We start from the raw sequence: 16,506 nt of genomic DNA, 5'->3' as shown, positions 1-16,506 counted from the left end.
TCTCATAAAGATTGGCTAATTTCTCCTTATCCTGTTCATTCAATCCATTTACTGGTTTCAAGGAAGCTCTTCAAAGCAAGCTTTTCTTGGCAAGAAGCAAGATTTTTCAGTATCTAAAGTGCAAATCCAAGAAATCTCATCAGACAAAAAGCTGGTAAGGCTTTGCTAGTTTGTAGCATAGCAATTTCTACAATATGCTGCAGACCAAAGTTATGGCTTTGCATTTATAAGCAAAATGGTCTGCAGGTGTTCACAGAATTCATAAATACCAGTGTCCTTAATACATCATTAAAATTCAAAAGTCATACTTAGAATAAGTCATTAAAAATTTGATGTTCATGTGTATTTTTCACCACCTTTCTGCATCGTGTAAGGTGGCCACAGCAGACACAGATTTAGGAGTGCATTGCCATAACTTTGCACTAAAGAGAGAAAAAATATTAGAAACGAGTTTCCAAAGCCATAAGCCTATTCAGGCCCTCATCTAGAATTATCAAATATAGATTTCATTTTCACAGCCATGGGTAGTATAAAATATCTTTCCCTCTCCTATGTAATAAAGCAGAAAAATTGTAACTCCATTAAGTAACCATATTTCAGCCTCTGCATCTATCAGGAGGAAAGCAATTATGCAGTAATGGAGTATTCTTGCCTCATGTGGAATCCTGGTCTCTGATTTCAAACTAACCACTTTATTCACATTCATCGGGACATACTCTTATCTACACAACATAAAACAAAGCTAATATATTTCATATGAAAGTAATGGAGATTCACCTGAAAAGCAGTTCTTCTTAAAGATATTCTAATACAGCTCCATTCACAGACAAGCTGGGCCTTTGCATTAAGTTCACAGCAACCTTGTGTCTAGAACAGCTGATCCCAAACAGCAGGTGAACAAACACATTTTCAGCACAGCCCTGCATCTCGCAATCTGGTGAGACTTTACAAACTGTAGGGTTCTTTTATTTCCAATTTTATAAATAATAGATGGCAAACATTATTATTTCTGCAATGAAAAAACTGCTATTGTCAGCTACCAGCATGATGGCAACACAACTGCTCAAATACGACGTTCTTTTCCATTGTTTTACTTGCTTGCACCTAACTGATTTATAAGCTGCTTTTCTTTGCTTTTGAAAAGAAAGGCACGAGTCACAGAAAGAAAACAATAGGTTTTGGGAGGTGATTATTGCCAGCCTGGTTTTACCACTGCTGCCATGACATCTAGGAGTTTTTAGAAGGATTTTTTAATACAAAATTACTGTACATTTTGATATGTGAAGAGATGGAAGAAATACACATGTAGAACGGATGAAATATCAGTATTATCTGCATTTCACTGACAGCTTAAAAAAAAGCAGCAACTGTATCTGTATGGGATGCCCAAAGGAAGACCATCCTATTAAAGAAGAAAATGCTAGCATCTACTACAGAAGTCCTTGTTTTTCTATACTGCACCAAACACTTAATGGTAAAAAAATTACAGTGACATGAGGCCACATAAAGTATAGGTTTCTACAACCTTCCTTCACAGAGAAACTAAGCTGACAATCTGGACCGACAAAACTGGGAGGGGGTACAGCAGGCTAAATAAGGAATTTTGGTTCCCTTCCCCAGTAAATCTTTGGGCAAAAAAGGGAATTACTCTTCACATACAGACACATACAGAACATTTACATGAAAACATTGAAGAAGATAACCTGGAGACCAGGCAACAATACAGTGAGCTTTTGTCCTGCAAGCACATTTGTGATTTGCAGCATTTTACCATGACTTTGTACAAGACAAAGCATAACCAATGTACTAGTCTGTCTGCCAGGATATAAATCCTAACACAGAGACACACACCCCTACATGGCACAACTGAGGAAGAGTGGGAGTCCCTTTAATCAGTACTGTCCTGGATCTAAAATCACATGTGTGCTGGCCACTCAAAGGTCCAGCTCCAGGCAGCTCCAGTTTGTCTTTTGTGTGAGAAAATCACATGCAAAAATGCAGAATTGAGGCTTTCCTGATAATGTTGAAAAGAATGAGCCAAAGGCATCTGCTTTCTAATTGTGAGACACATTACTGTAGGAACAAATTAGCTCACACGAATTAGTGCCTCACCTTAGCTGCAAAATAAATTCAGTGGTTTGTCTGAGATTTTCACAGTACGTTGCTCTTCTGCAGATGTTTTGACATTAGCAGCTGGATGCAATCACCGATCAGCATCTATATCAGACTTCCTACAGCAGTCAATGGGGAAGATGAAAAAAATCTTACACAACTGACCAAGAAAATGACTCAGTCTGAAGGACTTTTACATACACACTCAGCCAGCAGAGGTTATTGGCTCCAAGCTTTAAGAACTGGGGGCATATAATTTCGTCTTGGATTGCACATGTTTCTTCCACAGTTGGTTTTCCCATTGATCTTAATGTCATCTGGTCTCCTTTTCTTTAATATTTTACTATGTTTCTTAGAAAACTAGGCACTTTTATGATTGGTTTAGTTTAGTTTAGTTGGGCCAAATTGTAACAGGCAAAACTCCCATTGACTTTAAAACTGAGCAACAACTTTAGGATTATTTTTCCGGAAGATTAGATCAAATTTGGCTCTAGTCATACACATCTTTTTTCCTTAATTCCTTTTTCAAATCTTCAACATGTGAACAGAACATGGGTGGACTACTTTGTCATATTCAATGGGACTGAATGCTTCTGTTTATACAATTCATTTTTGATGTAAAGGTTTCTGGGAAAATTACACTGGGGCTGTACAGAAAATAAAATGGTTGTTAAGCGTGGGGACAGACCTTGGACCATGCTCACAGCAGAGCAGGGAATTCCCCCAGGTACACACATACTTGCAATGAATAAGCTTCAGACATATAGTTAAAGAAAAATTTTGCCCTCTCTTGTTCTGCTAAGGACTCAGATTTAAAACTTTGGAAAGATAAGAATTGTAACATCTTCCAGGTGCCATAGAGCAGTGCCACACAGCCACTGCCTCACACCAAGTTAGGGGCCCTCTAAGCCATGACAACAGGCTTGATGAGGTAAAAAAATATAGGGACTGCAGGAAGAAGTCTGTTACAATCAATTCTTTTTCTGAAACAGAAAAGCCAGATCTTACATGTGTTACATACGCTACTTTGCTAGAACTCTTTTCCAAAACACAAACTGGTATTTCACCCTTGGCATCTCAATCCACAGCTATTCCTTGGCTGGCAAACACAGAATGATTGGGTGGGAGCTCCCGGGGTAGCAGCTATGTGACCTTATACACTTGTGACATGACTGCTGCAACAGTAGTATTGGCTTGAAATAACAGAATATCTTACACTGAACTAGGTGACACTTGACTAGATCAGAGATAACAATCAAATCCTACATTTCAGTCTAATAGCAAATGAATCTTACTGAGGCTGGTCTGTTCCCTCAGGAAATGTTTAGAGGACTGGAAACACTGGAAATTACTTATCAGCACTACCTTTTGGATATTAAGTTATCAACTGTTATTTCATTCATTGATTCAGCTAAAGAAAAGCACTCTATAATTTGCTTTGGATCCGAGAGAAATTAGTTTGGGGATGTGCTCCTTAGACAACTCCAAGCTGGCATGTCTATGTGGAGACTCAGTTTAAGGGAGGACTGTTGGAGCGATGAGATGCATAAGGATACAACTGAGTAACTGTGCAGCAAAAGACATGTACAACACACATAGGCATCCATTTCTCTTTGGTGAAAGGAAGGTCTTTGAAGGAAGATCATTTTCTGGGCTTGTTTGCCATCCCTGTCCCTAGTGACATCAGAGAGAGACTGATCAGCTCTACTCAGAGACAGAAGGATGCTCTCTTTACTACATCGTTCCCTGTCCAGAATCATGCAGCATCCTGCCCTCATTTTGATTTCACAATACACTTGCCTGATTGATGGCAATAGGGTCCTGGTCTTTAGTGGCATCTGCTGCCCAGTGCCCCAGACACACAATGTGCATCTTCTGCCCAAAACAGGTTCCTTCTGACAGCGGAGAAAATTAAGCATCAAATCTTAACATTTCAAAGAAAGGAGGTGGCCTATAACTAAATACCTATGTTATGGTCGTCTTCGCTCTTCCAGTAGTGACCCCTTGATTATTTCTCTGTTACAGCCTAAGAATTTTTACTGCAGAAAAACTACAAGCCCAAACCAATGATAAGGAGGTCCACATAATTCTAAACAGAGGAGGTGCTTGGTGGTATGTCAACAAAAAAGAGTACGTGAATATCAGAGAGCAATGCTGTTAGCCCTATTGCTACCACTGAAAATACTTTACTTCTAGATATAATGAAGTAGTAAAATCAGGAAAACTGACTGGCTCGTGCTACAGTATAGTTCAATTTGGACAGTTTTTTTTAAAGTGCTTTCTTTGAATGGATGCCCTTGTGAAGAAAAAGTAGTATAACTGTCTATAAGGAATGCAAAACAGAATTAACCAATAGCAAAGATTAAAGTTAATCTAACAAGACTTGATATCACATACTAAGTAACACTTTCTAATTAATCACAGCTCTTCACATATGTCTCTTTTTTGGTGCACATTGGTACTAAAGCTTTTTGCATTGACGTGCCATATAGATCTGTATTTTTTTACCTCTACAGTGTTTGGTCTCACAGCAGCCAATCAACCAGAAATGTATACATGGAGTCCAAAAAACACTTTTTTTTTTAATGGATTTTTCAAATTAATCTTTTGGGACTTTTGTGTGAGCAGATACCACATGCTTCCTTATAATCACTGTATTTCATTCATTCACGTTTAAAGACTGAACATTTTATCAAACTTTGTTTAAAACATTTCAATGAAAAAAAACCCATAAATAATCAATGGCAGTCCTCGAATTAAAAATAAATGGAACTTAAAAACTAACTATAAAATTAATTGCCATTAATAGAATGGTGCAAAAGTTTTGGACCAATATGTTAATCAACCAAGTGAGGCAAAAAAATAATTTTTGCTGAAGTATGCAAATAGCATAGTAAATAGTGAAGAAGGAGTAGAAGATGTAGGTGTAGTTACATAGACTGATTTGGATGATTTACAAACATGGAGTTACCTAAATCATATGCATTTTAACACTGGTGAGTGCAAGATGATAGATCCAGAAACAAATAATGTACATCACACTTACAAGTCACTCTGAGAAGAACTTAAAATCATGTACAGCTTGTAGAGCACGTCCTCCTGGAATTACAAGGTAGCTAGGAGGGTTAATGCAACACACAAATATTTTGGCAGAAGAAAAATGCTGAATACCCATTAAGATTAGAGGAAAAAATAGGGAGTCCATGCATAATACTATGCAAACTACTGCTGGGTGAAATGTTCAATTGTAGACTGGAAACCACTCTACAAAAGAAAAACTGCCAAAACTTGCAAAGGGTTCAAGAAATCTGAAATACATTCATTATCATGACAGGCTGTAAAACTTTAATCTTAATTTATCAAAAAAAAAAAAGTGATTGAGAGGTGACTTAAGTGTGACTTATTTGTATTTAATGGGGAAAAAAGGATTTCTGACAAAAGAAGGAATTTTACTGTATCAGGGAAATATGTAAGAAGGTATAATCGCTGGGAACTGGAGTCAGGCAAACTGATGAGAAGACAGACACATTTTCCTCTGACTGTGAACAGTGAACCCTTTGCAACAATCTGTCTATAGATGTAAATGATCAATACTAACTTGATACCTTTTAATGCAGAGTTGACCGCAACACCTTCCCATAAGATACTCACTCACTCTTACAGGGTTTCAAATAGTGACTACTGAGCAGATTGTGTAGCCTGTATTATTCAACAGTGCAGACCAGATGGCCATAGCCATCTCTCTGGCCTCAAAACCACTGAAATGGTAGTAATTACACTCAGAAATGTTTGGAAAATGGGGATGCAGAAGACAGAGGAGATACTGATGCTTGGGAGCAGGCCAAAAGCTTAATGAGCTGCTGAGAACCAGCATTAGCACATTTCAGGCCCATATTTCCATAGGGGTTAGGGCTGGGAGAGACACGGAGATTTGTTTAGAGACTGTTTGTTCTAGCTAAAGTGTTTCCAGGATCTAGTTAGAATTATTTAGAAAACACTTTCATGAGCTAAGAATAGAAAGTAATCTACACAACTACAATAAGCAACGTTTTTTCAAGTTCATGTAAGACAGCTCTGGGTACTCCTATCTTCATCTGGCCACTGGCTTCGGGAATTAGTCCTGGCCTTTCAACCACAGTCCAATTGTAACCAGACCAGGATTTATCTCATAGAGCATGGTGAGAAAAACTCTGACCATTAATAATGGGCTTAGGTTTGTGGACAGTAGCAGATTTTACATATTTAGCTGCAGTTGCTAAATATTAATAATATAAAATAGAAATATAATATATATGTTATTATAAATATATATAAAATAACAGAAGTATTACACATTAAGAATAAAAAGCTTTCTGTAATTTCCAGTCTTCTAGCGAACGAAAAGCATATTTGCTTTTGTTAAGTCCCCATAGCTTTCACCCACACTTCAGTCTCTGCTTGTTTACTTGCCATGTACCATAATTTCCTGTCATTTAAACCACCTAGTTGCATTTTCATTTTCAGGGCTCCCTCTGAATAGCCTGAAAGCATCAGCAAAACTGTGAACAGCTGATCCCTTCCTCTTTTGTCCATGAATGTCTCCAGCTGTTTTTTGAAGGTTTTTACCTTTCTTGAAAGGTGTTTCTGGTTGTCCTTCATATTCTAGTGTCCAACAAGACACCACTGAAACCCACCACAGCTAAATGACTTAAGATATTTTAAAATCCCACTTTGATCCCTCATCATATTTAAGCTTTCAAATACCTTTGGACAATCTGACCCAGAGTATTTGTATCCTAACTTCTGCATGAATCCTCACAGAAAAATGCTAAAATTAATAGGGAAACTGTCTCCTGATAGTGCTTCTGTAAAACTTTACCTGAAATTTTAAGGCTTATATGTGATTGTTATACATTTCTAGCAAAATCAAGATCAACTGTGGAAGCTAAAACTCTTATATTGGTTTCTAGTACCAGCTGCCACAAGAGAGCCTTGTCTGTTTAAAATCAGTCAAAAGGCTGCTTTTTAAAGAACACAAGTTTGTTAAGTATAAAGTTAAGACGTAAATAACAGAGCTGTCAGAAGATCTTAGAGTATAATTAAGTTAGAGCAAATTGAAGTCACTGAAATCTCTCTCACGACTGTTTGGCCGAACAGCAAAGTGATGCAGATAATTGCTATTTACAATCCCATAACCAAGGACAGCCACTTACTCTGAAGAGCTAAAACTCCTCCATAAAACAAAGAGTTGAGAAAGGAAGCAGTTTTCCATAAACGATTACATTTTGATATAAGATACAAAGCCAAATTTTGCAAGATCTTTGTAAGTGAAAAGCACCATGCAGAAATTACTGTATGAAGAAACAGTTTCCTTCATACAAACCTCACAGTTTTAACCCACTATTTGATCCAAGTTGACTAAATTTTACAGCTAGAGGCTAGATGTAAAATCAGGGTAAACTAATACTACCAGGTTTAAATACCTGAATTTTAAGTGACCATGGCTAGAAATACCATTTTTTCATTAACTTGTCAGAATACTCCAAATAAAGAAGTGTTTCAGTCCCATCCATCAGGGTTCCTCCAATGAGCTGGAAGAAATTAGCCCTTATATAAAGCATGACATCAAATCACAACATCTGTTCGCAAAAGAGTAAAATTCTTAAAGGTAGAGGTAAATGTGCTGTTCCTTCAGTGCAACGAACCCTTAAGATAAGTTTGTAATCAGATTGATAATGCTTGCTTAATACGTGATTCAGGAAATAAATTCCAAACAAATTCCTACTACTACTATCTCCCAAGCTAGAACTTGAAATGTAAGTGATAGAAAGAAGTTTTTAAAAACTGTATATTATTGAAAAATGTAAACCATTTTTGTTTTGGAAGAGGCTGGAATTCTTCTTTTGGTACTGCATATAGGGAAAAATGAGCAAAGCCTCAGACTGACTGATTTCTCCAGACAAAACAATCTCCATAGATAGGCAGGAATTTTCTTGTACAGGGAATGAAAGTGACACTAAAGGGGAAGTGCAATCGGAAAGGATAAAAGCAAGGTGGATTCTTAACTCTACGTGAAAGTCAGTAGAACTCAGAGACTTCAGTCACCTCCAAACCTTGGAAAAATCTTGCACCAAAATATTTAAACTCTTGAAGAAACTTTAGCACAAGGCTTGAGAAAAGCTGCCTGCTTTTTCACCTGCATTAGCAAAGGCAGAGTCTAATATTTTGACTCCCGTAGGTACCTTTTTCTGCTGCAAGTAGTCCCATTAGTTGAGGACACTTATCAATTATGAACAAGGTATCAGCAAAGAACTCTGTTTTGTGATTATAATACAATTGTAATGAATATCAAATGGAGCAAAATTAAAGAGCTTCCTTCAAAATAAGTAAAATGACTTGTACCTAGATGAGTTGGAAAATTAAAATTATTGCCCCATAACATACAGATACTTGTTAAATAAATCTAGCAGTACCTGCATTGCAAGGATTTTCTTTTCCTTTGTATACACACATTTCTCTGTCAGATATGAATGCAATTTCTGCAAGCTGGATAAGAAGGGCTTACCTCCTCTTGCTCTTCCCCATGGTTGGAGAGAGCTGCATGAGTGCACGTTTCACTCCAGTGCCATAAATTTTAATAATCTACCCCTTAAAAGGTTGCAAGGTTGTAAAGTCATCTAGGGTTTGCAAATAAAAGTGCTAAGAAGGAATAGCATCTAAGTTGTTAATATGCTGTCAGATTATGAAACATTATCAACAGGTGGGACTTCTCAACAGAGGTGTCAGTGGTGAGAGAACCATGGGGAATTGCTGCAACATAGCACATCAGTCCAACATTTCGTTACCCATCACGTCTACTGGTGGATCAGCTAGGTAAAGCCTTGCATGAGGTGACTGCAAAGTCTTGCATCACATGAGGTGATACTAAATAGGAGACAAGATCAATGATCATATGAGACAAGAACATACCTGGGGCTAAATGACGCTGTAACAGGTGTGGTGACAGTGAGCTTGTGACTGCCCTGCCTCAGGAGCAGCCCCCGAAACAGCACCAGCACAGTTTCAAACCCAGGGAGATGTTCTGCTGCAGGCTGGCTCATACCCCACCAGCGCTAATTCACTTGAGCCTCGTTTTCTGAAGTGCTGAACACCTGCTGTTTCCTCTGATTTCAGTTGGTGTAGAGGGTACTCAGTGCTTCCGAAAAGCAAGCATTATGCATGAGCAGACATGCTCTGAAGAAGCAGATGCTCCACAAAGCCAAAAATACCACCAATTACACAAGCCCTGTGAGTTTCCTCCAGAGCAGAGTTTGAAGTGTGCAGCTTTATAGAGAGATGTTTAAATACCTCCAGAAACTACAGAACAGGAATAGAGGTAAGAAAATAATAATGCCACCCTCATTACTGTCAGTCTTGCAGTATTTTAGACAACCAAACAAAATGGGTAATGCTCACTCTCTCCATTCTATCTGGGAGGCAACGAAACAAACTCCAGCAGGATCAATAGGACAAATGACAGGATGATCTCACACAAGCGGTGGATTTCTGAAACAGTGCATGATGAAATGTTCCTGTCATCTTACTGAAAAAAGGAAATCAGAGGAGGGAACTGCATTGCTGCCAACAGAGAAAACAGAATAGCATGATTCTAAAAGCCTATTGCTTTAGTGGTTTCACAGAAAAAAAATTTGACTTAAGTAACATTTGCCTAAAATGCACAGAAATATAGATTAAATATAAACACAACTGTCTGAGGTAAAAGCAATAGCAGCTAGTATTGATTAGCCCACTGGTTAGTTTTCATTAAATTGGTCTATTTTGTGCACTCTTCGAGTTAAGAGCTGGGTCTCTCTGTGCACCTGTGGCCATATTGCAGGGACTTAAGAGCTGCAGCTTAGACCTCCGCAACTGGCAACCAGATACAGGAGGATTTCAGAATACAAATATTTTACATGCATTAGGGATCTATTAAGGGTGTAGGTATTACAGTGTTCTTGGTATTTGAGGTGATCCTTTTTTTAAAAGACAAACACTATTATAAGGTGAGAACTACCAAAACCAAAACTAACTCTTACATGATAAATTCTGTCAGGTTGCACCATTTTTTAGAGTCCACTTTCTTCATCATCTCTTCAAAGGATTTTCCACAGGCAGGCAACTTTTCTAACATGAGAGATTCGTTGCAGAGATTAGTCTGTTGACGTGCACCTAGGTAAAATCAGAAAGCACCTTAAATCTCAAACATGGAAATAGAAGTGTGATCACATCACTTGCCAATTCCTTCACACAGTTCTGATTGCCACTTACATTGTTGTGAACCTGACATTCAAATTTCTAAACAATTTTAGAAAACAGATAAAATATACCTTTACATAAATTTATTAAAAACATAACAGTATATAATACTACAGGTTACCATATATAGTATCATCTTTTAGACCTAGCATAGAGCAACCTACCTAGCCCACTTTTCTAATCTTACTTAGCTTCTACTCATACTAACTTACTATTGCCCATTTGCATTTTTACTTAAAAGCTGACTGGAGTTACTGATCATATACTTCAGTGTAGAAAGCACTTCTCAAGCTTACACAGATGCATCCCATTCAACTAACTGTATGACTAAATGTACTTCAACATCATTGTATATCTTACCAGCTAAAGGGCTGGAATTCACAATTAAGCTTTTTCTTTAGGATATCGACTAAAGGCATTATCTACCATTATCAGATGTTGATGTTACAGCATACAGCTACTTGCAAAGAAAGAGTTAACCTTTACTTGAGCAAGTCTGTATCTTTTGCAACCTGTAATGGCAACTCCACACTATTTAGAGTCAAAGTTTTTTCTTGGCCAGCCCATGCCTGCATTGGAATACAAAGATAGTATTTTGGTATTTCTTATAAAATTAAAATTCTGAAAAAAATCTATTCAGACTAACTAAAGCATTTTATTTTGATAAGGCTGAAACATTTTGTTTTTATTAAGTAGTTAAATATGTCTTGCTTTACCTTTGTAAATGCCACTATTTTGATTGTTCTTCTATATACAAAATGTATACATTTTGTAGAACATTAAAGATTACCTGTAAGTATATGTATGTCAACATATTTAATACAAATGCCTAAATTAAATCAGTCAGAAAAAACCTAGGATGATTTCTTCTCTTTACAGCAGCACAAATCTGAGAAAAGGCTTTACCTGAAAAAAACCTGCAACCCTAACAAACCTGTGTGTCGGGCAACCTCCTGAGAACTCCGGAGGAACAGCTTTCTTTAAGAATAAAGCCAAGAAGAACAGACCGCTTCATCCTTTTTTGATCATAGAAAAAAGAACTCTAAGTAGAATCAGGTCTTGCACCTTTTCCTTCTGAACCTACATATTCACTGAGACCCTATTTACAGCAGGGAGAGGAGGTATTTCTTTTCCTTCTATTAGTTACTTTGAAAGCAGGATCCCATCATTGCTGAACAGAGCTGGTGGTTCTAATTTTGTGTGGTGACAGCCAAGCATGCTGCCAGGCGAAGTGAGGTCAAAAGCATGCAAGCCTTCGCCTGATGAGAAGTCAGGCACAGCCCTCACTCTCAGGGCGCTGTTCCTTACTATTAGTCCAAAAGAGCCTAAGGCAAGATGGACTGGTTTCAGGCCTCACACCATGACCCAGCCATCAATCAGAAATGTGAACATCTCCATTTGAAATGGGGCGTGTGGTTGTAAAACAGGCTCCAGCGCACATTAAGCGTCTCACCCACGAAGGAGATGGCTCCTTTGGAGCCTGGGCAGGAGCGCTTTGCAATTTAACTCCAGCTATCGCAGCTGACTCCTTAGCTGGGGAAGTCACTAACTCAGTGATGCCATGTGCCAAACGAGAGACAGCCATCACACCTGACCAAAGAAATACTTGGCTTTCACATACTTTCGCAGAGCAGCAGGCCCATAACTGGACAGCCTGTGACACGCCGGAGACCCTAAGCCCACTATTTCATTCAGAGCACAAACCTCTCCAGGCGTACAGCTGGCTCGCTGCAACCTGACCCTACCTCCTTCATCACGTCTGACTGTCAGAGCTCTTAAAGCTGATGCTAAGCTTTCATCCGTGCCAGAAAAAACCCAGAACTACAGTTAATCACCAGTGATAGAAATGGTGAAAGTTACGAAACAGGGGCAGCATAATTTTGTCCTTGGGAAGTTAACATGATAGCATGGACCCTGCCTATTTAAGCACTCCCACCAATTCATTTGGCAGCTGCAGCAGTTGTAAGTTACACTTTCCACAGCTAGAACTGCAGAGGAACACTAAAGCTGGGCAGAATTCAAAACCAGATATGAAAATTGCATAGCTGGCAACTTCAATCCTGCATTGATGCTTTGACAAAAGTTAAGCAAAGCTGCCTTCCCTGGCAGGGTATTCTAAACAGCCAGCTATCACTTGATTTATAACCCTATAAATCCAACAGAATACAAGTTTTTCCTCCATTACGTCATGTGTGCTGACAATTTACTCCAGATCCTTCCCAGTGGGGTGTTTAAATGGATTTTCCATGGCCTTGGTGTTTTTGGTTGGCTCTCTTTAGAGCTTCAGTATTTTGCAGGGTTATAGAAAAAGTTCTGATAGAGTCATTTGACAGGAACAATCTGACAACACAAGAGTTTCTGCCTAAATCCCTGGCCAAAGGGGTTCAAAATTATAAATAATGCTACAATTTTACCACCTCTATTGAGACTGACCTTTACAAAACACAACACCACTCTCAGTTCACACAGCTGATGAACAAGACCAGCTGTAAAAAATGCATGACAGTTGCCTAACTGAAATCAGATAGGATGGAAGCGTTTCCCCAATGGCTGCCATTAACAAAACAGAAACAGAAGTTTGAATTTTAGAAGTAAAGCTCACCTGTGAATCCAAGCATCATTAGACCATTAACTAGGGGGGTGAAAAAAGAGAGAGATGAGTTAGATACTTCCATACTATTACATAAAAGAATTAGTGCAGATATAAGCAAACTTGAGCATAATCTAGGTTTCAACAGAATACTCAAAATATTCATTCAAACATTAGTTTCAGTTTTATTAAAGAGTGTGTCTGAATGGAAGAATGAAGGTTCAGAGAACATCCTGGTTTTAAATTCTTTTTTATCTATCCTTTAAATGGCTGAGTCATGCAGACTGGTTATGGGTCTGTCCACACCACTCTTTCCTGTAGGTTCCAACATTAAGGATTAGGGACAGGGAAATTATTTTTGATCTCCCACTGAAAAAAAAATCCTGACAAATCTTTATAGTGTTAACCTCACATCAGAAATGAGTAATTTCACACAGGTGGGTGCCTCTTGCTCCTTGTTTATACCCTAAGTGTCACTCCAGTAAAATGAATCGAGATATACATAGCAGAATATCAGCCCAAATCATATTGATCTAGACAGTGCGGTCATGGAGGTACACCAAGCTCTCGACTGAGTTAACTGCAAATTGTTGTGTACATACATCTGAGAACAATTTAGATCCTTCTCATGAACATATTTTTCTTACTGACAAGCATTAATCTCTGTCTTAGTTACTAATGAGCCAGAATGTACTGAAACTGAAGAGCAGGAATCCATGTATCAGAAAATTGTGTTGCATCCAAACACACAGAGCTGAAACTCCATTATACACTCTGATGGCTGTATCTCTTTCACAAATAGAGCACTTTTCTTTCCAGGCTATTAGCTGTTATAATAGTAAATATACTTGAGTCCCTGGGTAGGTTTTTCTTTAATCCTCACTTGAAAATGTGCCTTATCAACTGCAGAAAACTGAAGATCAAATTAAAAGCATACACTTTACAAGGAAGCCAACACTATCCATTCTGAGGAAACAGTCTAGATGCCCATAGGTGCCCAAGATGCTCCCCTCAAGGACCACAGATTGTACCTCCAATTCTTATTCTATCAATTCTTGTCACTGATCTCTAGATCCTTCACAGTTATTGCTGCAGTAGTCCTCATGAGATCATGGTGAGGCAAATAAAACAGGATTTACAATGAAAGAGAACTTGTAGGAGAAAACAACATGTCCATGTTTTACAGACAAGAGGTTGAGTGACTACCCCAATGTCAGGCAGGGAAGCTGTGATAAACCAAGTACCGAATAAAGTTTGTGCTCACAAACCCCCCTACTCACAGGAAAACGTGCTTTTTGCATTTTCTGATCTGCTTGTAATAAAGTAACACAGAATGTTTTGCACATATCCTCAATGAAAAAAGTCCTTCAGAGAAGGGTGAAACAACAATCCAGACCACCATGTACTATCATGCCCAGCCCTCTTTTTTTTCTTTACTCCCAGATATTCAACTCAGAACAAAGATTTAATCAGGAGACTACAGCTTGTTGGCCTTGATAGTTTATACAAAAAGTGTGACTTTTCCAGCAGCTCTTTTAAGAATGGGCAAGTTCAGCTTATTTCTTGAAAGGTTGATGCCATCACATCTCATTAAAAGATACACAGAGGAAGCAAAGTGAGTCACAGCATTGGAAAATGTTGCCATAATCCTGAAATAAACAGTTGCTGTACACTCCTACCTGAACCAACATTTAAGGGACGCAAAAGGAGGTTCAGTTTAACTGTACCAGTTGCCTGCAAGTTAAATCATGTTAATAACAGACCACAGCAATGGCCTTTAACTTTTATTTTCTCCATACACTCTGGCAGCATGTATTATCACGCCTAGCATCAGTGGAACCAGATGGAAAAGGACCAACCAGCTTGGAGCCAGAGCAAGAGGTGAAGAAAAGCACCATCAAATGAAAGATGAGTAAAAATAGGTTTGAAGAGCCTTTGGAAAGAAAAAGAAAAGATACGCAAAATAGGATAAAGTAATAGAAAATAAGAAAACCAGGGAAAAAACTAGTTTTTATTAACAACCTACTTCAAAATCTTGTATATGAAAAAAAAATCTGATCCTAGACCTTCACTGCAGCCTCTTATTATCTAATCTCTACTATCTTTTTGTAAACAGACTTCGTTCTGACATTAGAAAGGGAATTCAGAATGGGATTCACAGCAATATGTAAATTCACTATTGGGATACATGAGAGGGTAACTGTCCTATAATGTTTCAAGTATATAAACTCCTGTTTTTCTGTGAAATGGATATGTATTTCTCAATGCTTATTTTTCTGCTATATTTTCATTATTCACTGTTATTTTTTCCCAGAGGCTTAACAGTAGCACTGAAAGTCTTTGTATTGCAACTACTTCATAAATCTGAAGCAGCATATGAATTGCTGTGTGTTCTTCCTACTGCACGTTCATCCAAACACTTTGTAACAATAATTCTGAAAGCCTTGTATAAGTATACGAGGGAAATGTTAGAATATTATTTTCCCTTTTCTGAACATTTCTTCAGGATGCTGCAATTACTGACAGGAGAGTAAGATTTTTGAGCGGCTCCAATACTTTCTCAAAATACAGATATCAAGTAATTCTTGTTTGTATCCAGTTTTTCACCAGCAATTATATCAGTGTAATCCTATATATATTCTTCAAAATTTGCAATGTCTGATTCAAAACCATATTTTTATCAATCATAATTTTTGTAAGAAAAAAAGAACATATAATGACTTCAAGTTAAACCTCAAGTCAAGACCTTACTTCTTACCTCTTTTTAAAGACAATCCTGCCAATTACTGTCGTCAGGACATCAGATCTATATTGGAAGTTATGCACTAACCAAACATCTGCCTCTCTGCAGAATCTGAAGTTTTATTGATAGCAGCAAGACCTGCTCTGACATACAGTTCATGAAAACAATTAAAACCGCAGTTTGAAATGGCAACTGCTGTTCTGCAGTCATGCATCTATGATTTGCTGGAAACACAGGAGAGATTAATACTCTATTTCTATCATTTTTTCATACTGATAAATCTTATTACCCACATTTCTTTTATAAATCTGTTTTTAAATACTGAACAAATTGATGTTACAGAAGTGTACCAATGTTTCTCCAAGTATTTAAATGTTACATAAAGTTACCTGTTGCACAGGTGGTATTAAAGATCATGTGAAATTCACCCATCTTTTATGTAAACCCCAAGTTATACCATTACAGGTTTTCTGGCAGGAATGCACAGACACTTCAGGGTATCTAATGCATGAGAAACTCCCATGGAAATAACTTCACCTATGCTCTGACACAATGTCAAGAGGCATCGTACTGCATCAGAAAAATACGGGTTACAGTTGGGGTATGATTTCTCTGTTATCTGTCTTCCTGGGCATTTACAAGCTCAAAAGCCTCATTTCACTAGGGTCTGTATGAAAACAGAAGGAAAAGATGAGCTAACACAAGCATCACATGGCTGCCTTCCAAAGACTTCTCTAAAAGCCCTCTATGGGGGGCAACTCAAATGTATGTGGCCAAGACACCTCAG

General features: G+C 38.0%; 1 protein-coding gene across 1 annotated transcript in view; it reads right to left on the bottom strand.

Annotated features, from left to right (window-relative positions):
• The window catches only part of RAMP3 (receptor activity modifying protein 3), a 55,468-nt gene that overhangs the window by 23,800 nt on the left and 15,162 nt on the right, over window positions 1-16,506 (bottom strand). The window contains exons 2-3 of the mRNA XM_049823807.1: window positions 12,989-13,018; window positions 10,167-10,299 (exon numbers count right to left, since the gene is read on the bottom strand). Of these exons, the coding sequence (XP_049679764.1) occupies window positions 10,167-10,299; window positions 12,989-13,018 (163 nt within the window). The remainder of the gene's footprint in view (window positions 1-10,166; window positions 10,300-12,988; window positions 13,019-16,506) is intronic.

Source organism: Accipiter gentilis, chromosome 20, assembly GCF_929443795.1.
Source record: "Accipiter gentilis chromosome 20, bAccGen1.1, whole genome shotgun sequence".
NCBI classification, from domain to species: domain Eukaryota; kingdom Metazoa; phylum Chordata; class Aves; order Accipitriformes; family Accipitridae; genus Astur; species Astur gentilis.
This window is presented reverse-complemented; position numbering and strand designations above follow the sequence as displayed.